The following is a 24,901-nucleotide window of genomic DNA, read 5'->3' on the forward strand; positions in this document are numbered from 1 at the left end:
AAATTTGGTCAGTAGTGCGTTTACGCAACAGCAGAAAAATACTGTGGACTCATGGGCCTCAAACACCTCGCTCAAGGGGGGGCATAAGAGGTGATTCTCCTTCACTTTGAAGTAATTTAAAGATTTTGCCCCTGCCATTTATCCAATTATATAACCATCATGCACAAGAGCACCTGCAGTGTCATGTCCTGAGCATTTTTTACAATCGTATGTAGGCCGAAAGGAGAGGAAAACCTGCTGCCCTGCCTTTTTTCTTGCACAAAGGCACAGGAAGCATGATCCACCAGCTTTCTACATTCCAATCTATTGCAAGTGGGGAAAAAAATGGAAAAATCTCTCACATAGGAAGGAGTGTGGGAATGTACAAGCACGTTTAAAAGACTGCAATAAAATGAAGTCTAATGCAGAAATTATGGCAAAAACAATAGTTTTCCTTCAGCAGAGTACAATACAATTTCAAGAGGATAAAGGTAAGTGGATCAAACTAGTTATCACTGGTGTAACATATTTATGGGGATGCAAAATCGTGTTTCCGTGAATTTTAAACTAAATGCAAGTTTTCTGAATCTCAATCTGGAGAATGACTTGGCGTTCATTTTTGGAACGCCTTTTCTCTTTTCGCTCGTCCTGTGAAAGTGTGACGTCCATTGGCGGAACCGTTTGAAGGATTGTCGTACGGGCCAATGGCAGCGTCGAAAAAGCAGCCAATCAACGGATACAACACCAATCCCACCCCCCTGCAAAAGACCCCCCCCCCAAAAAAAAGAGAGAGATCCGCTGATTGGTTGTTTACCAGGAAAAGGGCGGACTCGAGTCCTTCTCAAATGTTCACACTGAATGGAAATTTCCATTCCTTCGAGAAATTTTCAGTCTGGAGCGGCCAACTTGACAGAGCTCTGCAATTTACCAGCACCGAAAATAAAAGACTACAAAAAGGTTCCCACGGTTCTTTTTAGGTGAGTGACTTTATTTGACGGAGGTCAACGTGTACTTTTTACGTTTCCAAACGTGTGCTTCGAGGGGGTATTTTGCAGCACTCCTCGCGGGTGCCGTAATAATTGGTTAGCTTCATACTAACCGTTATATGAAAATGAAACGCCAGCACGACTCTGTACTTTTTATTTTATTGAAACGGGGTCGTTACTATTGACTGCTCCAGTGATGCTCGTGTACTGATGCAAGTTAGAATGTTTTTAATTTGTTTCAAAAACCAAGTCAGGCTGACCGAAAATGTGAGATTTTTTTTGTTCGTTTTTTTCCCTTTTTTTTTTTTTTGTTAAGCAACGCATAGACAAAAGCGTTTACCTCCGCGTTTACGTCCTACTTTAGCTGGGATACAAATATACTTTTATTTTGTATTTTATTTTGTGTGTCCGCGATAGTGACTCATCCTTTTTTGGCGTTCCGGAATGTGCAGTAGGGCACGCCCCCTTGTGCAAAGTGTGACGTCACTCGATCTTGAGCTAAATGTATACGCGGTGTAAGCCCCCCAACAGCTGTGGGTTGCATTAACTGCATGAGTTCTGTGAATTGTGTGCGCTTTTCCCGGTTAGTGAATCCTGATTTTACTTTTAATCCAGAGCTCTCCGTCCATTCTCACTGAAGGTTCAAATCTACATATTTAATTGAGAGTCATCATGTCTCAGCAGCAGATCAGGTATGTATGTTTTTTTTTTTTTTTTTTCCTCTTCTCATTTCTATTTGTATTGTGAATGAACAGTAAGGGTTAATGCCATTTTCAGAAAATGAAAACAATAAAATCCTCTCCTTGCAGCCTCCCAGCCAAGCTCATCAACGGCGGCATCGCCGGCATTGTGGGCGTCACTTGCGTCTTCCCCATTGACTTGGCAAAGACGAGGTTACAGAACCAGAGACAGGGGCAGCAGGTCTACAAGAACATGTAAGTAGTCATCCGTTGTCTCACGCAATATTCATTCCCCGTTCATTACATGTCCTGCCGTGCCCCGTTTTCGAAGGTTAGTAATCCCTTTTGTAGTGCGATTGGAATGATGTGAAAGGGAGCAATTCCTGAAATTTCAAGTTTTCTGGACCGCGTTGTATCGCTCTGGTCGGGAACACTTAAGAAATGAGTCACTATGATGCAATGTCAAAATACTCCACCCTGCCCCCCCCCCTTTTTTTTTTTTTTTTTTTAGGGGACTGTGTATGGGCATGTACACATTCAGGAACAGTTCTCAAACTTTAGATGCATAGTACCACCTAAAAATACTTTGCTTTCCAAGTTACGCCACAAAGGCCAATATTAAAATACACTGGTGTACTATGCTGAAATACTTGTCAAGAATGAGGTGGTTGTATTCCTATATATCTTTTCTTTAACATTTACACTATGCTTTGTGATCAGAAAATATAACTACTTCAAGATTAATTCAATTCAACTTTATTGCACACAAAAGTTGAATAGGAATTTTATCTAATGGGTATTTGGCGAATTGACGTAACTTTAAAAGTTAATTACAACTGAAGTGCACTTTATAGATGGACTTAAAACATTCAAACATTAAAGCAGTGCAACTTTATGGACAATTTGAACATTTAATTAGCAACTGTGATATGGCATATACCGTAATTCCCGGCCTACAGAGCGCACCTGGTTATAAGGCTCACCCATTACATTTGTAAATGAAATACATACAAACGCCGCAGCTGTGTAAAACCCACGGTGAAACACGAGATATTTACAAAGAATGATGGTACACAGAGAGTTTAACGCTAGCGCTGCTTCCCTAACAGGGCCGGTTTAAAAAAAAAAAAAAAAAAAACACTGGAAAAATCACTGAGACGCGGCAGTAAGACGTCAGTGCAGCGCTAACAGGGCCGGACCGGTATAAGTCACTTCCTCGGTACATGTATTCCACTGGTCTCACTCTTACCTTTTCCGCTCAAGTACCCCTTGTGGCCGTTAGGAAAAAAAATGCAAAAATTTGCCGCATCTTCGCGTAAACTGCAGCGTGCTTTTTTTTTCCTCTTTAAAAAGACGTTTTTCACCTTATGACAAGAAGGAATGTCATAAATCCCTGTTTTCCACATTTATGGATGTAAATGCTGTCAACTATATTTATGATTTTTCTCATTGTTTTTCCATATTTAGGATGGACTGCCTTGTGAAAACAGTTCGTTCCGAGGGCTACTTTGGCATGTACAGAGGTAAGATTCCAAATGTAATGATGACACTCACTTGAAATGCACGAAGAGGATTTAATGTAAAGACAGGGTAAGATTGGGATGTGATGGTTAATATAATTGGGTTATATTTTCCATACAGTGGAGCCTCCAAAGTTGAACCCCCCCCCCCCCCCCCATAAAAAGTCGGCCGATATTCACATCATTTTTGACATCTGCAAATCTTGTGTCATTTCAATTCAGGAAGCAGCTAATAGTTCCTTGAATGTTATGTGGTCTTTCGTTTTAAAGTACCGCTGCCTTTACAGATGTGGCATGAAATTGCAATGTTAATGTTCTGAATTTTGAGGAAGGAAAAAAAAAATCTAGCGTCCATTATTACGGCCAGTACAGCACTGTGTCTGGCGACCATGACAAAAAAGAGAAAGGGGTGGTACGCTATTTTATTACGCCCCCCAAACAATTGTTAAACCCCCACAAGTGGTCTTCTGATGCACTTTCAATTACACAAGGTGCGATGGTAGGCCGTCACGCCCAGGCACTCACTCTCCAAGACTCACGATTAAATCAGTTTGCAGCCAGCCGCTAACCTGAGCTCGCAAAAGCCAAGTCTACATTCTAATTCGCACACAGTTGCACGTCACTGGCCAGGCCAAGCAACACATTTAAAACCAACACTCAAAAGTTACACATAGAAATGTGTGGATTGCATCATGGTAGACAGCAAACATACTTGCACTTTGTGCATATTTCTTTAAACATTTTTTTTATGATTATAGAAGTAATTAATGCAGTAATCAGTGTAATTATCCATCCATTTTCTGTACTGCTTATCCTCACAAGAGTCGTGGCGTTATCTATTTTCAAACTATTTGATAGCGGTATTAGTAAATAGCGTGTATGGCAGAAATCAACAGAGTGAGTTTCTTTTAGATTTCTAATGCAGTGGTTCACTTTTCTCTTTATCAATGTCCGGTACAAAATTATATTCAAGATATGAACAGTAGAGTCACGGCTGATTTCATCACGGTCAGGTTAAGTCAAGAACAATTCAAATAACTACAATATTTTCCATGGGAATTTTTTTAAGCAATTTTTGATCGTGGATTGTTTGACCTTGGAGGTTCCACCGCATGACGTAATGTAATGTTACATTTTATTTGTACTAAGTTGCAGGGTGTTGACGGCATATTTTAAGTAAATTATGCTACATTAAACTTGTAACGTTGCGCTTTGTAGATGAGGCTGCAACTATTTTAATTGTGATAGCAACTCTGCCAATATATAGAGAAAAAAAAAAAAACACCTGGCTGACTTTTCAGTGATTGTTAGATGTAATTAAAATAAAAATGGACATAGTGTTTAATGAGGAAAAATCGGGGCCCTTATGTTGTGGGTCTCTACCTGTGTGAGGAATGCTGTTTGTTTGCATCTGTGTTTTTCATATTACAGACGTGGGTCCCCCTGGGATATTGAAGGCTAGCCGATAAGGCGCAGCCACGCTGGAGGCAAACCATTAATGGTTCTTACTATATTGCTCTATTTCAAACTACAGGCACATATGTTTTTTTTTTATCTTTACTTGCCCTCTTGTGTCAACTGTGTGTCTGTAACATCCATGCTGCTTCTTCACTCTCCAGATTTATGGAGCGTGCTTTCATAAATACAGTGGCTGAAATAAGTATTGAAGACATCACTTATGTATTAACAAAGGTGCTATTTATGTGAAAATTTTACCAGATGTCAGGATTAATTAATCTATACATAGAAAGGTAATACAAAAAACATCTATACAAAAAATAAACTCGGAAATTAAGTTGTGCGAAATGATGAAGGGGGGAAAAGTATTGAACATGCCAAATGGTATTTAATACTTTGTACAAAAAGCTTTGTTTGCAGTGACGGCTTCAAGATGCCTCCTGTATGGAGCAGCTAATCTCAACCATTGCTCTGGTGACGTTTTGTCCCATTCTTCCACATAAGCAGTCAAAGTCTGAAGGTGCTGTGCGTTTCTTTTATGGACCTCCAGTTTCAGTTCTTAACATAGATTTTCTATTGGAATCAAATCAGGTGGTTGTGAGGGCCATTGGAACAGTTGTGCTTTTTTTTCTTTGAAATAAATCAATTGAATTTTCTTGGCAGTATGTTTTGGATCATTGTCCTGCTGAAGTGTCCATCCTCATCATCATCATCAATTGCAGATGTTTGTCAAGAATGTCTCTGTACATTTGCCCATTCATCCTTCCCTCAAGAATGTGAAGTTTACCAATACCATTTGCTGAAAAGCAGCCCACCCATGATGTTCCCACCTCTCGACTTCGCTGTTGGTGTGGTGTTTTTAGGCTCATGTGCAGTGCCATTTCTCCTTCAAGTGTGGTGTGCATTATAACATCCAATTGTGCTCTCATCCAACCAGATTATTTTTCTTCCAGTATTTGACTGTCCTGTCCAAATGTTGCTCAGCAAAGTGAGCTTCAATGTGGTTTTTTTTTTTTTTTTTTTTTTTTTTTTTTTTTTAAACCAGCACTCATGTCTTGCACACAGGGCATTTGGTTGGATTGGATCACTCATTGTTTTCCTTGTGACAACAATACCTGCTAATTCCAGGTCTCTTTGAAGGCCCCCTCCCCACAGGTGGTCCTTGGCTCTTGTACAACTTCTGATTATTCTTTGCACTCCTCTGTCAGGAATACCCAATTGAGGCAAAGGGTGGTGGGATTGGCTTTCCCCTTCGGTCTTCCGGTCCCAACCTTGCTCACTGGAATGTTCAGAATGTTAGATTATGTGCCTTTGCCCAATGCCATCATTGTTTCGCAATAATTAGTCTTGAATGCTAATCTGCTTTTACCCATCATGCAGTGTGTCTCGATTCACACCTCGGCAATGAGACCTTTTTCTAGGCCGTCAGTTAGGACTGAACCAGCTGATATTTGTTTCCATTGACGAGTGGTTGAATTTGTGTATGATCATGAATATATTTTAGGTGTTTTTAGGGCTTCACCTCCCTTTCATGTGTTCAATTAGTTTTTACCTGTCATTTCACATTTTTTACATACAACTTAGTATCAGAGTTTATTTGTTGCACTTTCTTTACGTATTGATTACTTGGTTTGTTCCCAGCATCTGGTGAAATGTTTACGGCAACAGCACCTTTGGTAGTATATTTATAGTAAGAAAAATGGTGACGCGTTAACGACTTATTTCAGCCACTGTCTGCTTTGCTTGGGCTTTCAAATGACTTTTTCACAAGGGTCTATTTTGAAGTTTGACCAAAGTCTGCTCACGCTCCATTGTCTATTTGTCTTTTCTCGTAACTAACATCTTGTTTTGTGTTGTCGTCTTCTGTTTCTATTCGCCTTTTGTCTCAATGTTTGCATCCCCCTTTCTTTTTAATCTTCTCATTGTCACGTCTTTGTCTCCTTTGCCTTCTCTGTAACTTCCTCTCTACTCTTGTTCTATGGCTTCTCTTGTGTTTTATTGTCCTCATATAGATTGGACTGTTAAAATTCTAGTGTCGTAATGATAATGGTGGGGAATGTTTGTCTTATGCACGTGGAAAGTCCAAATGACGACCTGGCGTCTGACTGCCACCTTGTTTGTCCCTTAGGCGCCGCCGTGAATTTGACTCTTGTGACGCCAGAGAAGGCCATTAAGCTGGCCGCCAACGACTTTTTCCGCCACCACTTAGCGAAAAATGGGTGAGTTTTCCCTCGTTGGTTCCCCGCAAGGCATGCAAGCTAATTGTCTTAGTGTGGACTGAGTGACCGGTGCTTTTTTGTGTTTGCAGTCAGGGTTTGACTGTGTTCAAAGAAATGCTGGCGGGCTGCGGTGCAGGCATGTGCCAAGTCATTGTCACCACGCCCATGGAGATGCTCAAGATACAGTTACAGGATGCAGGCAGACTCGGTGAGCACGCGTTTATCAGGCTGGAGGGAATCCGAAAGAAATCTCATCTGTTAAATCCTTAAGTACATTTTATTTTTATTACAAACATTATAAAGTTAATAAAAGCATCTATTCATAGTTTTGGAGCTTGGCTTATTCAAACTAAATATTGTCTCTCTGCTCCTTGTTTTATGGATACTTTTAATTTAAAAAAAAAATCGATGAGTAGGTTTCATCATCATAAAGTCATAAAGGCTTTTCAATGACAATGCAGCGATGTTGAATTGGTTGTTACATTCGGTTCTTGTCTTCGTAGCCGCCCAGCAACAAAAGCCAGTCATGGCGTCTCCCTCCAAGCTGGTGGCCACCAATACTCTGCTCAGCCGTTCCTACAACTCGGGAACAATAAGCGCGATGATGGCGCCGCAACCAATGTCGGCAACGCAGATCGCCAAGGAGCTCCTCCGCACGCAGGGCATCCGGGGGCTCTACAAAGGCCTGGGGGCCACACTCCTGAGGTAACCCCCCACCTCCACCCTTCACATCCAAACGTACAGTGGTACCTCAGTTTTCGAACGTCTCTGTTTTCGTACAAATCGGTTTTCGAATGAAAATTTTGAGGGTTTTTTTTTTTTTTTTCCTACAAATCTGTTTTCGAACGAAAATTTCGAAATTTGGTTTGGTTTTCAAATGAAAATCGCTATCCGAATGCCCCGACAAGCTGACCCACGCCGGTTTGTTATTGTGCTTTCGAACGCACCCCCGAAAAAAACATAAACGACGTAATGCGGGCGACGTAAGCAGTTGACACACACACACTCCTCTGCACGCGGACGTGTCCCGGTAGTGACTTTTTTTCTTCCAATTGAGCAATATTAACCCCCAATCATGGCTCCAAAGAAGGCAAGTGGAACTGCCGGTGCTGAAAAAAGGAAAGTGGTGCGTAAAACTGTTGACTTCAAGAAGGATTTGATAGCTGAATACAAATCTGGTGCGTGTGTTTCTGAGCTATGGAAGAAGTATGGCACGGCGAAATCGACGATCAGCACCATTCTGAAACGCAAGTATGCCCAAAAAGGAAGTGATGTTACTTCTAATTTTCGTAAACGAGCAGCAGTTAGCTGGGGATAGTGTTGGCGAGGAAGGGAGGAGATGTCATCTGATGAGGCCGAAGGCAGGAAGGATGTCTCAGGTGCCGATTATTAAAGCTATCTGAGCTAAATGGAACGACATCCATAATTTTGTAGAACTCCGTCACCCTAACAAAGCAGATGTGGCAGAGCACTGCAAAATTTCAATGACGTTGTTATGAGCCACTTCAGGAAGGTGCTCAAAAGACGACAGAAACCGCCTACATTAGATTCTTTCTTTGTTTAAAAAGGGGAGAGTCACCCCCACCGAAGACATTTGAAACAGTTGTTTTGAATTGCTTTTCTTTTTTGTTCTATTAATCCTACCTCTAGTTGCAAGTTAATTTTTTTTTTTTGTACGTTATGTACTTTCTGTGCAAATACACAACAATTTGTCTTTTTTTCCCCCTCGTTATTGCTTGTTTAAAGTTATTCTGCACTTTTGATAAAAAGGTAAAGAAGAAGAGGATATAAACTATACATGCATTTCTACTATGCAGTTTATCAGGAGAAGCTTTAAAAAAACGCTTATAAAAAACAGGTTTTTTTTTTGTTTTTTTTTTTTTTAAGGCTTTGAGCACATTATTTCATTTTCCATTCATTGTAATGGGAAAACATGCTTAGGTTTGCGAACATTTCACTTTTCAACCGGCCTTCTGGAACGGATTGTGATCGAGAACCAAGGCACAACTGTAGTTCAATGAGTGTCTTACAGTGTTTCCTCATGCTTTTCAGGGATGTGCCCTTCTCCGTGGTCTACTTCCCGTTGTTCGCCAACCTGAACCGACTCGGCCAGCCGAGCGCTGACCAGGCGTCGCCTTTCTACTGGGCCTTCCTCTCTGGGTGCGCGGCGGGCTCCACTGCTGCGGTAGTCGTCAATCCTTGCGACGGTGAGTCGCCGGCAACGTTTCCAAAATCGGCATAATCTATCCGGTGGATGTTTTGAAATGTGTCTTCTCTGGTTGCTTTCCAGTGGTTAAGACCAGACTGCAGTCACTGAGCAAAGGTTCCGCAGAGGAGACTTACAGCGGGGTAGTCGACTGTGTCAGGTAAGACTCGTTACATCTTACCTCAATTTTTATACATATTTAAAGGACACACTGGACATTTTTTCCACGATTTAAAATTGTTCTTGACTTTCTTAACCCATTCATGGGCAGGGTGAAAATTTTTGGCCTTATTGAGATAAAAGTCTCCTAACACGCCACAATCAAGGAAATAACACTTCTTGTCCGTATATGATAACGTTACTAATTTATAATCTCGTCCCAAAAATGGGACGCTGCCCGCGAGAGGGTACTTGGGTTTTCTTAGTAGATCGTCCCAAAAATAGGACCTTGCTCATTAAAGGAGATATTTTTCAAGGGAAAAAATGGAGAATATAATGCGTGAAAATCATGATGTCCCAAAAATGGGACGCTGCTCGGGAATGGGTTAATTATGGCTGGAAGTAACATTTGCATAATCAATCTGTTGATTATTTCAGTGGTGAATCAAATTTGATCATCAAATTAGTTCATGTGATAATTACTTAATTGTTGTACCTCTAGTCTGATGTTCTTTGGTCAAAATTCACCAATTTCAAAGAATTCTAGTACATCTAAATTAGGCCTGCAATGAGCAATTGAATAATTTTATCAGCACAAAGGCAAAGCAAAATCTGGACCTTGCGTGCATTTCTGTTGGTATGGTTTAATAATGCAAAATATATATTTTTTTTAATCAATGGGACAGGCTGGAGAATGCGCCATCCTGAAAATATTCGATTATCTGACGCCATATTTGAAATTTCCGATTTTTGTTTTTGTGCTCCCAGCAAAATCATGCGCAAGGAGGGACCATCCGCCTTCCTGAAAGGTGCCGGCTGCCGAGCCCTGGTCATCGCCCCGCTGTTCGGCATCGCCCAGGTCATGTACTTTGTCGGCGTGGGCGAATACATCCTGGACAACTCGCCGCTCAGCGTCCTGTCACCGTGACAAGCCCCTGCGTACGCACGGGGCGCCGCTCGGAGCCAGGAAGGACGGCCGCAACTGGCAGCTACGCTCTATCGGTTTACGTCCGCGCCATGAGGGAGCAGAAGAGTTGTGTTGCACTTGAAACACTTTTGGTGGCTGTACTCGAGCTCGGCCTCGGCCCGCATTTGCCTTTGACAATCGTCAGCCTTCCCGAGCGCAGAGTGGAAATGTGACTTTTTTTTTTTTTGGTACAAATATCTCCTTTTTCTACCTCTGTGAGGGCGGGAGGAGCTGAAAGATGCACACCTCTTTTTCTTTTCACTATTTTTCATGTTCTGTATTTGTTCCGTAGTTACTGTGGGTGACGCCATTGGAAGCCTCCCTGCACGTGAAGTGTTAAAGGGCTTTTTTCGTCCGTCACTGTGAATCTCCTCCACGCACATTGCGTGCGAGTCAGTGAATGTGTTCTGTCCACATTGTCCGTTCATTTGCATAAGCATTTGCATGAAATGTCATCTTCAGCGATGCCTTTGACTGAAAAAAAATATGATGCTCTTTTTTTTTTTTTTTTTACTGAGTTTGTATGACTATAGACATTAAATAATGCAATCTATCTTTGTTTATTTATTTGAATGACAGGACACAATTGTTCCATTTTTGGACCTAAATACACATTTTTGGCACACCCAAAATCATGTACAGTTCATTCACAAATATAGTACTTGCATCAAGATCACTAAAACCTCTATTGTGCTTTAATAGTACAGTGATTGATTAGTTGTAGTAGTATATTGAAAATGTTATGTTAGGACAGCAACCTGCGCCAATACCCGGCCGGGTTCTGGGAACTGCCTTAGAGTTGTTTTTTCAGCAGTCTCCGTCCTTGTGTGACTAGCCAAAACGGAGTTGGTTTTTTTCCGCAGGCACCTGCTTTTGAGTGTCCAGCCACAACGGAGGTGTTTCTCAGCAGACTCACCGGTCTTGGGTGTCGTGTCACATCAGGTTAGATCCTGTTTTGAGACTTCTCCACCAATGGCAGCTTTCCAACATTGCCTGTATAATCTTTGTTCTGCGTTCACACACACTTGGCGTCGGACTACAGCCTTTGCCTGTGTCACAGAGCGCTCTGTTCATTACACTTCGAAGTGTTTGTCACGTTTCACACCTTGAGTCCAGTTATGGGGCGAACACGCGGAAGGACCCCAAAAGGACCTCCTTCCAACAATGTACACAAATAGATTTGTGTCGAGAGTGCTTTAGGGTTGCTGGACTTTGGACAGCGGTGCTATTAAGCACCCTGGACTGGTTGCCACTTGATTGCAGGGCACATGCAGACAAAAAAAAAAAAAAAAAAACATGCATGTTTTTGGAAATATGGGAGCGAGCCGCAGTAGTCCAGCTCGAGATTCGAACACAGTACTTAAAACCTGAAACACGTGGTAACCACTAGACTGATGCAATGCATATTTAAATCAAATGTTACAAATAAGGCTTAACTGTACAAGGCTTGTCTAGTAGGCACAAAGAGTATGCAGTACATTCTATATAAAGTGAGGTTTACAGTACACAGTATGTACGACTTCGGAAGAGGGGCCCATATTTACAGCAGGAATGTCAGAAGCATGTCACAAGCTGAGAACATATTACGTACTATTGAGCTCGTGCACGTGACGTCACCATTTTCACGGTGCCATATTGCCGGTCAAACAGAGCTGCTCGATATTGAACCGGAAGGGATTATTTACAATACCCGAGACCTGTTGTGCTGTTGGTTGTCACAACAGACGAGACAGATATTCAAAGTTATCATTCTATGGAATACCAGCTGAAAAGACCAGAAAATATGGATGGATTTCAGCAATTAAACGTGATGGATGGTGTCCAACCAAAATACACACACGACTGTGTAGCGATCGCTTCATTTCAGGTAGGAATTATTTTTCTCAATTTCAAATGACCAAAATGTATTTATAATGCCAAGTTGACTCATTTGTACGGAGCCCCTAAAGGGACATTGAAACAAAAAAACAAACTTGTTTCTCATTGTAATGAGTAAGTTTCTCATTGTAATGAGAAACCTTTTCATTGTAATGAGTAAGTTTCTCATAATGGGTAACTGGTCCATTGCATGTGTGCATGTATAAAAGACCATTTTTCATTCCAGTTTACATTTCTAGGCAACGTTTGATGGAAATGACTGTCCTCTTTTTTTTTTTCCAATTATATTTAATGAATCCAAAACACGGGTCATTTATTGAAATATTGGTATCTGTATTGAATGCTATCTGAAAAGATCGATGGATTCCGGCAAAGGTCAACGTGTCCCCGAACACGCTTCTGTGTTCACGAGCCGACAAAACCGTCACTATGTTGGGATTTCATTCCTGACGAGAACAGATCCAGCAACAAAGTATTCGCATGCGTCCGGACTTTTTTACGCTTTCAAACTTTTCCGTGCAAATCTCGACGACTTACTCACCAGATCCAAGACAGGCGGAACCGAATTAGCAGTCCAATTTCTTATCGGCAAAAACATCGATTTTGGCATTAAGTACGGGACCCCTATGCCGAGTTTATCGAATTTTTCCACGTACCGTCGTTTATTTTCACCTTCTAAATGTCTGACGGTATCTGACAAGACTCTGGGCGTCGTGCTACAAGACATATTTCCGTGTCGTCTCAAACTGACGTAGCATTGAGCAATGCTTAGCTTGACCGGCAATACGGCGAGGGAAACACAAGTCACATGATTTTTATGACGTAGGTGCACGAGCTTTATATGCAAAGATGGGCTAAGGAGAGGGGACGGGGGATCAGTCCAAGTCCTGCTCGTACGAGGGCCTGCTAGATGACCTCTCTGCTGTTCCGGATGGCACAACACAGCACCATGCTGAAAATCATCCCTAGAATCTGAAATCACACACATGCGGCAATTTGAATATTTCCTAGTAGCGCATTAAGTGATCCATAAATCATCGCACACACCATAACTCCACCGATGCCAATCCCGATGTAACCGATGATGTGAAGTTTGTCGTTGAAGAAATCTGTGATAGCGCTCAGGCAGTCCTGGAATGACATTGCACACGTTATGAAGTACACGTACACTAAATAAAGTTACACGCACATGACAAGAAAATGAAACTTTTTGTGTTTACATATTGCGACTTTTCGCACTCATTTTGACTTCACCTTTGTATCTGGGGCGTCTGGACACAGGTCATTTGTTGCCGCTGGTGTTGAGCCCCCGCAGCAGTTGAGCTGCAAATTAAAGTATTTATTTTTATGTACATACATATATTAAAAGTCGGAAGTGGAAAAAAGCGGACTCACAGTTTTGTGGTAAATGAGCGCGACGGCGGTCGCATTGGGATTGGACGTCTCACTGATGGAGCTGCTGTAGAATTTTTGCACCTCCTCGACAATCTGTCGTTATTTACAGCATAATATATATTTGTTATATTCCGATATATTTGTATATAGTAATAAATGAATGCTTCCTACATCATTCAATTCAAAAAGTGAAACTCATTTATTTGTTTCAACACCCACACTTTCCCGAGTAAAAATCCTTTACCATGCAAATTTTTCCTCGCAAAAAGTGTTCAACGCCCACACTTTTCCCACTTTTATCAGTATCCCCCTCACAAATGAAAATAGGACATCACACCCACCACGCCACGTCCTTCCCACACAACTTGGGTATTTGTACCTGCTCCTTGTTGATGAATCCAAACACGCCAGCTGCGATCTCTGCAGCGAAAATAATCAACAGGCAGGCAAAGAACTGCAAACGAGACAATAAAACTGATTTTAAAAAAACAACACCTACAGTAGTGCGTTCCTAAAGTGAAAACAAAAATGTTCTAAAACTGCTAAATGTATTGCACTTAGAAATTAAAACAACAGTGAGCTGCATTACACGAATGTACTGTAGTGCATTAAAACTAAAATCATAAAGCACTGCAACATTGTGCTCGACTTGAACATTTAATTGAGTAATTCTTTGCATCCCACCAGAGGGAGCCCACGTCCCACACATTAAAGGGCCACAGTCATGAAATGCACGATTTTTAGTGTGTTATTAATAATAAAAAAAAAAAAAAATGCAGCTGGTACGGACCCATGCGTTTTTTTTTCACCACAAGACATGATTTTGACGTACATGGCTTTTTGTGACTCCTGCCATGAAAATCCTCTCGAGGGATTTGTTTCCGACAAGAAGCAGGAAGTGACGTTGGAGGCAGTAGCGCACTCAAGTGGACTCGTTAGTTGCTATTAGTTTTACCTGTGGGAAGGTAGCTCGTTGTTCCTTTGTGTTGCCGGCGTGTTGCATTGCTGGATATTGCTCGAACTCTCGGGAAGATGGATTTACCCTTCATAAATTTCCAAGAGACCCGGTTCGCCGTGAAAAATGGATTGCACGGGTGCAAAGGACAAGAGCTTCGTGGGTTCCAAATGACAGGTTGGTGTGTTTAGAGCTACTAAAAAAAAAACAATAGTTGGTGGCGGGGGGGTGAAGATGTAATGCTTTCAGAACGTAAGAAAAGATCCGCGTCCGTAAGTCACAGGTGCTAAATGTGTCGATGTGCCCGTCGGCGCCGTGCCCACAGATCATAGTAGGTGGGCGGACGAGCGCGGTTTCGGCCAGGCTGGCTCATACATACTGGCTGGGAGTCTGTTGTTAGTTACAAGTGATCCGCATATTATCTAAATATGGCTCAAAACGATAGGGGAATATTGCCTAGGTCACTTCACTCAATTGTGTCCACGGCGGACGGCTTCAGCGACGCCTCGTCCGCGGTGGACGGCTTTGGCCGGGCTGCCTCATACATACTGTCTGGGAGTCTGTTGATAGTTCGAAGTGATCCGCCTATCATCTAAATATGGCTCGAAATGATAGGGTAATATTGCCCCGGTCACTTCACTCGATTGCGAGATGTTCTCTTTGAAAACGGCTTCCTTGTCTGAAGGGGCGTGTCCCATCAATGGCGAATGTCCCAGTGTGATGTCACGGGCAGTAGATGCAGCCAATATGCCGGCCACTTGGATGTCGAGTGACACTTCCGCAACTTTGCTCAGATTTTTTTTTTCGTACAGACATTGAAGTGAATAATGTTATATGTATTTTTCATTTCAATATCTATTTTAGAATATTTATAGGGATGACACTTGGGCTTTAAGAATGGCTGCACCTCAAACATTCAATAATTCCACGTAACGTCGACTTACCGAGGCGAGCAAACACTGAGATTCCCGGACGGCCCCGAAACACCCAAAGAAGCCCACCAGCATCATTAGGCCGCCTGCTCCCAGGAGGATGTACACGGCTGCGGATAAAAACACACCGGTGGCGCGTTACTGATCAATATCACACAATATAATTTTAATGTTCGGACTTAATGACGATGTACACGCCACCAAAATGAACCTGATTATGCCTGCAATTCAGCCTTTCACCAGAGAGAAAGGAGGGGGCAGCACTGTGCCACGCATTTCTCCCCCAGCTTGTTAGCCTAGCTTAGCATCATTAGCCTTTCTACCTGGATTTCATCATCTCTTCGAATGTTGTATACGAGCTCCCTGGGGGGGGGGGGTTCACACTGAGGGCCGATGAGCACCCCCCCCCCCTCCCCCCAAATCAGAGAGCGAGCTACACAATTTTAATGAAGCCACGCGGGACACTCGCAAGCTGTTGTTTTTCCGAAACAAAAAAGAGCTGACTGAGGAGAATGAAAGAAGCCGGCGGAGCGTTTTATTTTTGGGAAATGAGAATAATCTGAATAATAAAAAGCCAGGGCAGCTGTTATGCTGTCCCACCAGATTATTTAAGATATTAAAAATTTCATTATTTACTGGGATGGAATTCTTGCAACTGTCACTTTGTCTTTTTTATAAGAGCCTTGAGGGGCTGGGGAGGGGGGGGGGGCGTCCGAGGGGTAGACCACATTAGGTCATGCGACACAGCCAGAGAAAAGGCCTCATTCTCATCATTTGCGCCCACTCCCAAAGCCACAGGACTTTCTTTTTTTGGGGGAGGGGGCCAACTCCATATTGAAGTCTGCTTCTTTTCAGCGGACAGCATGTCGGTGGCGCTTTCAAGTCAGAAAACAATCCAAATCGGTTCCGTGATGAACGCGAAACGCACGATTTGGCGCAGTACGTTGACATACTTGGCAATAAAAAGGATTCTGATTGTGATCTTGTTGCATATTTACGCAGAGACCTGAAAAGCTTGGCTAATTTATTGCTTTTTATTCAGTTTAAAGCAACCAAAGTATTACTTTGGCGCCTTCTGGTGGAAACTTGTTGTTATTATTAAGATTAAAATCATCTGTTTTGAGTTTGTGTTGTTGTTGGCAGTCCTTGAATGCACTTCATGTCACATTAAAATGAAAACTATGTCTTTGTTTTCCTCCAAATGCAGAGTTTAAAGACCTAATACCATTCTTGAGCATTTTTTTTTGCTAGCTAGCATGCTAGCTGACACGATTGATCAGGTTCATGTTCATGAAGGTTGTTTATTTGTGTCGAATATTTTTCTTGAATCCAGCTGTTTATATAATGAGTTTATGTAATTAAAATTTGACCAGATTTTGTGGCAGACTTAATCTGAGGACATCATTAATATGCGCATATCATCAAAATGTTAATTAAAAAATATAGTTGTGTGGTGTACTGAAATCGGTGTGAATGACAGCAGTGTCGAGAGAATTTCAAACCACTGAACTTATATAACAACAATGTAATGTAATATTTTGCAACTGCACTTTTGTGCATCTATTTATTTATTTTAGCAACAACTGTACCTTGATTTTTTTATCTATTTTTTTTTTTTACCTACAATGTTCTTTGATTTTTATTGCACCTTGTGGAGAAGCATTCATTTCATTGTATGGAAAGCATATAATGACAATAAAGGCTTTTTATTTTTTTTTATTTTTATTTTATTGCGTTAAATAGTTGGGCTCTGTTACACAACCACCAACTGCTTTGCGCCATAAGGTATTGCGCTACCACTCCGAGCACTATTTGGTGCCACGAGGATGTACGATCCTGTTGCGCCACTGATCTTTAAAAAAAAAACAAAAACAATTGGATGGCTCATTGGCCACCAAAACTGAAGTCGCCATCCGCCATCTTGATTCTCCCAAAACAATCATGGCAACCTGCGTTAATCGTGAGTTTCGTGGCTATGAGAAAAAATTCCACAGGTAAGTCAGAAAGATTTACTTTAATTCTGTTACAGTTTGTTTGTAAAGTTTTTTTTTTAATTTTCTGATGAGCTTTATTCACTTGAACAAAGTTTTGTTGACAGTTGTTGTTCACTGATCACTCTCTGCTTCACCTTTATTGGCCAACGGTTTTTCGCGAAAAAGCGATGTCAATATTTTCCGAAACGTCATCAGTGGGTAAGCAAGAAAACACATTTTCTGTGAAATTTTTGGGGTGAATTTCAGAATACAGAACTCCGCAAATTGAATTTGATTTTCAAATGCGAGGTAACAAGTTGAAATATTCTGTCTCAAATAGGACGTTGGAGAGACAACTAATGAACAAAGCGTTTAGCATGTATTTCCCCATTGCGTGTCCTTATTTACAAAAATATATCGAACTGATTGACTTTAAATTTCATGTTTTTATGACACAAAATGCTTGGATTTTTGCTATGTTATGTTGATAGTGCTTCACAGCGTATTTTGGGAAGAGTTAGCATATCATTCAAATTGGGCCCAAGGTAATATGCAAGGTTTCTTGCTAGTCACGGTGTGACATGTCTTTCCTTTGCACGTCGCCTTTTTTGGCATACCAAGTGGAATTAAAAATCCTTTGTGTTACCATAACTGAAAAAATGTCAAGCTCACAAAACCAGTTAGAATTTTACATGCCAAACTTCGCGAAAAACCCGCCATAATCCAACCCGTAAACCATGTCGTCTACACGTTTTGGGAGTACCAAGATGGCGGCCAACTGGCTCCAGCCAATCGACACACCGCTCGATCCAGTCTTTTGTTTTTACATCAGTGCGTTGCGCAACGTGCGCCATTCCCAACCGCTCGAGAGGCGTTCGAGTACGTACCAATGAAGAAGGTGTCGGGGGCATCGTTGCCGGTCAGCAGCTCCACCGTTTCCGGATCAAACCGGAGCCAGAGTCCCACGGCCAGAACCAACAAGCCCGATAACTGAGGAGACAGAAAGTCGCAAGTGCGGAGTTATGAAACGAAATGATGGCACTATTGATTTCGAAGTGTGTCTGATTCAAGATGGCACATGGTGAGGTGATCAATGGTTGAATCGGGTGGTGTTCCTTTTCCACCGCTAGTCCGGCAACGATTCTCCAAAACATGCTCGTCAGACGCTAACACGTTTGCTGTACACCTTTGACTGGCTAATGGATAGCATCGGCGTCGCAGTATCATCACCCTTTTAAGTAACTTATAGTTGAACACAAGTGGTGGAGCAACACATGGAGACGGATAATATAACAATTCTCACACGGGTATAATCATTTTCCTATACAAACTACGACGATATCGTGACCGGGCTCGGGCCACAGGCTGTGCCAGCCTCACAGCCCGCGATTGGCAGGAGAGCGTTTTCTTTGGGGATGGTGATGTAACCCACCCTGTCGGCGCCGCCACATGAGCGCACTTTCCGCCCCTTTTGGCCGCCGCCACAAGAGCCGTCGGTCCCATGGGCTCCTTGCAACAAAGAACCGCTGTCTCCTTTTATGACGCACGAGCGCTCGCTCTGCGCAGCGCCCTCGACTTATTGTGAGGGCCTCGGTCGGACTTTAATGCTCGCCAGTCCATCACTGGCGCTATTGAGGGCCAACACAAGAGCTGGATGCCGTCACAAAGGCAGTCGTGCTCAGTTTTGAGCGGTACTATGACGCATATTAACTATGCGATCATTATTGCAGCGAGAGAGCAGCCAAACAACCAAAATATTACACACAGGTCAATTCAAGTCAATTTTATATCATTTATGGTGCGCCTTTTCACATGAGAAGTTATCTCACAGCAGTTTACACATTGAGGGGCACTTTTCATATATTAGAAATTATGTATACACCACTGATGGTGTAGTGGTACACACGCCTGCCTTTGGTGCGGGTAGCGTGGGGTCGATTCCCGCTCGGTAATGGTATTGATAGTTCAGTTCAGGGTGTAGTCCGACTTTTGCCCGAAGCTAACTGGGATAGGCTCCAGGTTTCCCGCAAACCTTGTGAGGATAAGCGGCTTGGCTAATGACATGAAACGTATACAACACTACAAGAGTGATAATGTAAAGAATGAAATTGATTTTGCCACGGACATCGAGAGACAAGACGAAAACCTGCAGTAATGAAAAAAAAATAAAAAAGCATTTTTCCTCACTAAAGATGTTGACAATATGCCCGCGAGTATTATTATATTATACATTCACGTGTTGCTTTGTGCCCAAACATCAAAAGTTGTTTGACCGCCACGCCGATGCCATCAGTTAGCCCTTCTATGGCATTTTGCATTGTTCCTTAGCAGTATGAATTAAGACTGAATTAAGGAAGTTTTGTATACAGAATGCACAATTCTCTTTATTTAAAGGTCCACTGTAATGAAGTGCATGATTTTTAGTATGTTATTAATGAAAAAAAAAAAAAACAAACCACACAACATAATTTCGACATGTGTGGCTTTCTGTCACTCCCGCCATGAAAATCCTCTGGAGGGATTTGTTTTGGAGAAGAAGCAGGAAGTGACGTTCATGGCAGGGCCGCCCTCAAGTGGACTCGTTTGTTTCTACTAGTTTTACCTGCCGGAAGGCAGCTCGTTGTTCCTTCGTGTTAGCCAAAATGCCGGCTCGTTGCATTGCCGGATATTGTTCGAACACTCGGGAGGATGGATTCATTCTTCGTACTTTTCAAAAAGACCCGGTTTGTCGTGAAAAAATGGATTGCACGGTCGCAAAGGATGAGAGCTTTGTGGGTTCCAAATAAGAGGTAGGTGTGTATACAGCTACTAAAAAATAATAATAATAGATTGGGGGGGGGACATAATCCTCCCAGAATGTAACAAAAGATCTGCGCAGATAAGTCATGGGTGCTAAATGTGTCGACGTACACGTCGGCGCCGAGCTGGCTCTTACATACTGTCTCGGCATCTGTTGTTAGTTAGAAGTGGTCCGCATATCATCTAAATATGGCTCGAAACGATTGTGTTATATTGCCCCGGTCACTTCACTCGATTGTGAGATGTTCTCACGTTCTCTTCTTTGAAAAGAGCGTCCGTGTCCCATAGTAGGCGGCACAGCGTGTTTTCAATGGCGAATGTCGCGGTGTGATGTAACGAACGGATGATGCAGGCAATATGGAGACCACTCGGATCTCGAATGAGAGTTCCGCAACTTTGCGCGCGTATTTTTTTGTATGGACATTGAAGTGAATAATGTTACATGTATTTTTCATTACAATATCTCATTTCGAATGTTTATAGGCCTGACGCTTGACCTTTAATGTTTCCTTGAAGATCAACTTCAAGCGGGAGTGGCCAATAAACGCGCTTCGACGTAACGTCGTCTTATCTGAGCACGCCTGAAGGTGCCAGACAGACCAAAACAAAGGCAGATTAACGCCGGCGCCTGCGGCAAAGTCACGGCGCAATGTGAAAATATCCATCCATTTTATTTCCCGCATATCCTCACAAGGGTCGCAGGGAGTGCCGGAGCCTATCCCAGCTGTCAACGGACAGGAGGCAGGGTACGCCCTGGACCGGTCGCCAGCCAATCGCAAGGCACATCGAGACAAGACCTCGGGGCAATTTAGAGTGTCCAATTAATGTTGCATGTTTTCGGGATTGTTGGAGGAAACCGGAGTGCCCGTAAAAAAAAAACCCGCACGGGCACGGGGAGAACATGCAAATGCCACCCAGGCGGGGATCGGGATCGAACCCGGGGACCTGAGTACTGTGAGGCCAACGCTTTACAGCTGCCCCCCCCCCCCCCGCCCCCATGCCGCCAACTTCAAATCACTCTTCTGTAAAATGAAAAAATGGAGTTTGCCCACTGTTTGCAAGCGGAGTGTATACTTTATAAATTGATTATCATAATCATTTCTTTTCACCTGTATTTTCCCTGGTTTTCTAAAAGATGAATTTTGGACCCGCAACACGAGAGCATCATTTACTTTCATTTTCCAAAACCTCTGAGGCAGTCCATGAGGCATCAACACCCGCATTGTGTGCTGTGAACAACAACAACAACAACAGTGCACCCCTCACTGTTTTTGAGAATTACACAACCACACGTTACCATGACAACCTGCCATAGAAAAACACCCTTTGCCGCATGCAACTCACATCTTGAAAACAAATACATAAATGGAAATGATGCCATTTCGATCAATGCGCCCTCCCCACCCCTGGCGCAAATGGACTCACCCAAAAGATGAAGTTGAACACGAACAGCAGATATTTCACGCATTTCATCCCCCCGTGGACCTTGCCCATGGTTGCCACCTGATCCGAGCCGAGTCGTGATTCGCCTCTTTCGAACCACGCAAATGGGTAACGCGCGCGCGCGCACCCCAAAATCGATCGCGGATGACGTCGCGCACGTTCACGTCGGCCCACAGTCGTCGCGAGCACAGCACAAAACGTGCGCGCGACCGACGTGGAGGCTAGCCACGCCCATCACCCCCCCCCCCACTCCACCGTGAGCGCGCATAGGGCGCATACATGATGTGCGTGTGTGTGTGTGCGGGCGCGAATTCCTAAACTCACTTTCAGCAAAAATAATAACAATAATCATTTGAATATGATTATTTCCAATAAATAATTCATCTTCCCAGAACAAATTGTCTGAAGTGTTAGTTGTAAAGATGTAACCGTTATTTACATTTTAACAACTCGTTTGCCTGCGAAATTAAATTTGCCTTGACTTGCGAGTTTAATTCGTTCCGTGGCCAAGCTTGCACCTCAGGACATTCGCACTTGAAGTCATCTTCCCTCATTGAAATGAATGCGAATGGCATGAATCTGTGCCAGAACCACCCCAAAATGTTCCCTGCGACCGACATGGCGACAAGTTCAGGGTGCGTCTTTCACCTGAAATTAGCTGGGATTGGCTCCACCAGCACTCCTGCGACCTTTGTGAGGATAAGTATCTTGGGAAATAGATGGATGGATTAAATTAGACCCTTGACAGTCCTGTATTGAAGTTTACAAAAACATACAGTAATAAGTATAAAAGCTTGGAACTAAAGAACGATTTTATTTTCTGTCTGTCATGATTTCATGCGGCGGGACGGTGGGTCAGTTGGTAAAAGCGTTGGCCTCACAGTTGTGAGGACCTGGGTTCGATCCCGGCCCCGACTGTGTGGAATTTGCATGTTCTCCCTGTGCCTGTGTGCGTTTTCTCCGGGTGGGCACTCCTGTTTCCTCCCACCTCCCAAAACAATCAACATTAATTAGACATTTTAAATTGCCCCTCGGTGTGATTGTGAGTGTGATTGGCTGTTTGTCACTATGTGCCCTGTGATTGGCTGGCAACCAGTTGAGGGTGTAAGCGTGAGGATAAGCGGCAAAGAAAATGGATGGATGAATGATTTCATGCTTCAAAGGCCATGAGCATTATGCTGCTCCTTCTGATGTGCACGTCTTGACCACGAGGGGGCAGCATCACACAGATGTAAAATTGCATCCATCCATCCATTTTCTTGACCGCTTATCCTCACGAGGGTCGTAGGGAGTGCTGGAGCCTATCCCAGCTGTCGACGGCCAGGAGGCGGCGTATACCCTCAACTGGTTGCCAGCCAATCACAGGGCACATAGAGACAAACAAGCCTCACTCATAATCACACCCAAGTGGATCCGGGATTGAACCTGGGACCTCAGAACTCTGAGGCCAACACTGCCGCCAGATGTAATATTATTTTTTTTAAATGTAAGAAAAGCAATATAAAAATGTAAAGAAGAAAACTCCTCTGTGTAAATTTGGTCAGTTTCATATTTTTCCGCAGATCACTATTATTGGACTGTGCCCAAATGGGTAATTTATTTATTTAGTCCAAGTTTGTTTTTACTGATCTAAGTGAACTGTCCTAAATAAAGCAATGCTAATGACTAAAAAAAAAGGGGAAAAAATATATATATTTTTTAATTAAAAAGTCATAGCATGGGAGATACAAGCATTCCACCCCGGGACAGAAATATGCCTGTGATTAATTTTTATTATTATTTATTTGTCTACATGGGCTGCTTCACATTGCACCATTTGTACTCAGTAAACTTCAACTGGTAGTGGTAATAAACAGCTTGAAGCAAGCACACATGACCTCTTTTTTATAACGAAGAATTGTCCGTGTTTTGCTGTGTCATTCCTTTATTTTACCAGTTTTTTTATTTGATCTATTTTACGGTTTGCACGTGCCCTGGAACCTCATGCATCAGGATGGTGACATTATTGTATGGGGGATCGCCGTGGGGCCCTGAGCGGGTCAGTCTTGGTTCACCGGCTCCGCCGTCTCGGCCTCCCGTGGTCTCGCTTGGCTTTTGTGCCACCGTTAACGTGTGTGGGCGGCAAACAGCGACCTCGTTTGTTTGCCAGGGGGCTCGATGCTGTGATCGTCACAAGATTTATCGAGCTGCTGCCCACCACCCGCGCTCGAGAGCACTGGGCAATAACAATTCAGTCCCACCCAGTTAATAGATTTTACCGTTTCCTACCCAAATCTTGAACTTTAATGTAACACGGCGCATGGGCAATAGTGCTCGTCAAACTTGAGCAAAACAAGAGAAAATGTAAACATTAAATGAGTGATCTTTTTTATCTAATACTCGTAAATCACAAAATACCTCAATACCCATGTAATTATTATATTTTTTGAAGAGCGAGAAGCGTTTAAATTAGCTTTTTTTTTTTTTTTGGTCGACTTTGCTTTTTCCGAGACAAATGTTACGTGAATGTAACATCACGCATGCGCAATACAAAGCCCACTCAATGTAGAGTACTTGGCTATACAGTGTGCCTCATTTTCCTTTTGTTAAAAAAAAAAAAGTGAAACGATATTTAAAAAAAAAAACTTGGCGCTTTCTATTTCAGAGTCAAATGTTACTCACGAACACAATATGCACAAGTCACATTTAAACAAGGCAGAGGATTGAAAAATCCAATTTTTCCGAGTAAAATGCCGGCCTTGAATGTAACATTGCGCACGCGTATTTCTCACTTTACGTGAAGCTGTTAGCTTTCGGCAACCTGACTCCTTTTTTCATTAAATAAGGTAAAGTAATCAATATATCCAATTTTAACGATATGTGTCACATTCCACCTGTTCGTATAACTCGTAAATAACGGGTTGTTTGTTTTTTAGATGGCTTTGTGACGCGAAGGCAACACTAGCACAACGATGGCTAGCACCGGCTTGTGCGAAGAGGCGTTGTTATCCCGTTTCTCCGCTAGAGGTCAGTGTTGGTTTATGGTTTGATGAACAAAACGAGGAAAGGGGGAAAAAACAACCGAGGAAATACTTATGACTTCTAAAAAGCAAGCATGAGCCCTTGTTTTTATTCTTTCATTTGAGTTTTAACTACAGTTTACTGGTATTACTCCATGGTTTAGCTGCAAGCTAAGCTCAGTTTTAAAAAAACAACAAAAAACAACCACAACAACAGCAATGACCAAAAGAAACCAAAACAAAACAATTGATCCAGACTTGCCTACCACTTCAAAAATACTAACCATAAAAAGGTGGTTAATCATAATATTACCTACTCCAGCCAAAGCTGTACTTTATGGGAAGAATTATTC

The 24,901-nt window shown here is 42.6% G+C and overlaps 2 protein-coding genes and 1 long non-coding RNA gene across 8 annotated transcripts in view; 2 read left to right on the top strand and 1 right to left on the bottom strand.

The window, feature by feature from the left end:
- Positions 1 to 821: 821 nt before the first annotated feature.
- Positions 822 to 10,651, top strand: slc25a55a (solute carrier family 25 member 55a). 4 transcript variants are annotated; one of them, XM_061832216.1, is made up of 10 exons: positions 822 to 956; positions 1,581 to 1,657; positions 1,775 to 1,900; positions 3,113 to 3,168; positions 6,752 to 6,842; positions 6,932 to 7,050; positions 7,346 to 7,547; positions 8,895 to 9,049; positions 9,133 to 9,208; positions 9,976 to 10,651. In XM_061832216.1, the coding sequence occupies exons 2-10, from the start codon at positions 1,638 to 1,640 to the stop codon at positions 10,133 to 10,135; spliced, it is 1,005 nt and encodes a 334-aa protein (XP_061688200.1). In that variant the 5' UTR covers positions 822 to 956; positions 1,581 to 1,637; the 3' UTR covers positions 10,136 to 10,651. The 4 variants fall into 4 exon arrangements, with proteins under 4 accessions (XP_061688200.1, XP_061688201.1, XP_061688202.1 ...); XM_061832217.1 differs by having other exon boundaries at positions 834 to 956; positions 1,606 to 1,657; XM_061832218.1 differs by lacking the exons at positions 822 to 956; positions 1,581 to 1,657 and adding an exon at positions 4,597 to 4,666 and having other exon boundaries at positions 1,818 to 1,900; positions 9,976 to 10,619.
- A 1,518-nt stretch (positions 10,652 to 12,169) lies between these two features.
- tspan2a (tetraspanin 2a) lies at positions 12,170 to 21,709 on the bottom strand. Of its 2 annotated transcripts, XM_061832221.1 has the most exons (8): positions 21,532 to 21,709; positions 18,195 to 18,297; positions 15,347 to 15,444; positions 13,827 to 13,901; positions 13,448 to 13,540; positions 13,307 to 13,375; positions 13,100 to 13,183; positions 12,170 to 13,024 (listed from the first exon to the last, which is right to left on the bottom strand). In XM_061832221.1, exons 1-8 carry the CDS (start codon positions 21,598 to 21,600, stop codon positions 12,959 to 12,961), a joined length of 657 nt encoding a protein of 218 aa, XP_061688205.1. In that variant the 5' UTR covers positions 21,601 to 21,709; the 3' UTR covers positions 12,170 to 12,958. The 2 variants fall into 2 exon arrangements, with proteins under 2 accessions (XP_061688205.1, XP_061688204.1); XM_061832220.1 differs by having other exon boundaries at positions 12,170 to 13,183.
- Positions 21,710 to 24,293: 2,584 nt separating this feature from the next.
- Positions 24,294 to 24,901, top strand: part of LOC133507895 (uncharacterized) — a 37,477-nt gene continuing 36,869 nt past the window's right edge. For both annotated transcript variants that reach the window (XR_009796937.1, XR_009796936.1), the window contains exons 1-2: positions 24,294 to 24,374; positions 24,465 to 24,555. This is a non-coding gene — a long non-coding RNA (uncharacterized LOC133507895). The remainder of the gene's footprint in view (positions 24,375 to 24,464; positions 24,556 to 24,901) is intronic.

This window comes from Syngnathoides biaculeatus, chromosome 10 (assembly GCF_019802595.1).
Source record: "Syngnathoides biaculeatus isolate LvHL_M chromosome 10, ASM1980259v1, whole genome shotgun sequence".
NCBI classification, from domain to species: domain Eukaryota; kingdom Metazoa; phylum Chordata; class Actinopteri; order Syngnathiformes; family Syngnathidae; genus Syngnathoides; species Syngnathoides biaculeatus.

Coding starts and splice junctions, on each gene's coding strand:
- slc25a55a (XM_061832216.1), top strand. CDS start 1,638: ATGTCTCAGCAGCAGATCAG. Junction 1,658..1,774: donor ATGTCTCAGCAGCAGATCAG/GTATGTATGTTT, acceptor CTCTCCTTGCAG/CCTCCCAGCCAAGCTCATCA. Junction 7,051..7,345: donor ACAGGATGCAGGCAGACTCG/GTGAGCACGCGT, acceptor TTGTCTTCGTAG/CCGCCCAGCAACAAAAGCCA.
- tspan2a (XM_061832220.1), bottom strand. CDS start 21,600: ATGGGCAAGGTCCACGGGGGGATGAAATGCGTGAAATATCTGCTGTTC. Junction 13,541..13,826: donor GATTCATCAACAAGGAGCAG/GTACAAATACCC, acceptor AAATAACGACAG/ATTGTCGAGGAGGTGCAAAA. Junction 13,184..13,306: donor CAGACGCCCCAGATACAAAG/GTGAAGTCAAAA, acceptor ATGTCATTCCAG/GACTGCCTGAGCGCTATCAC.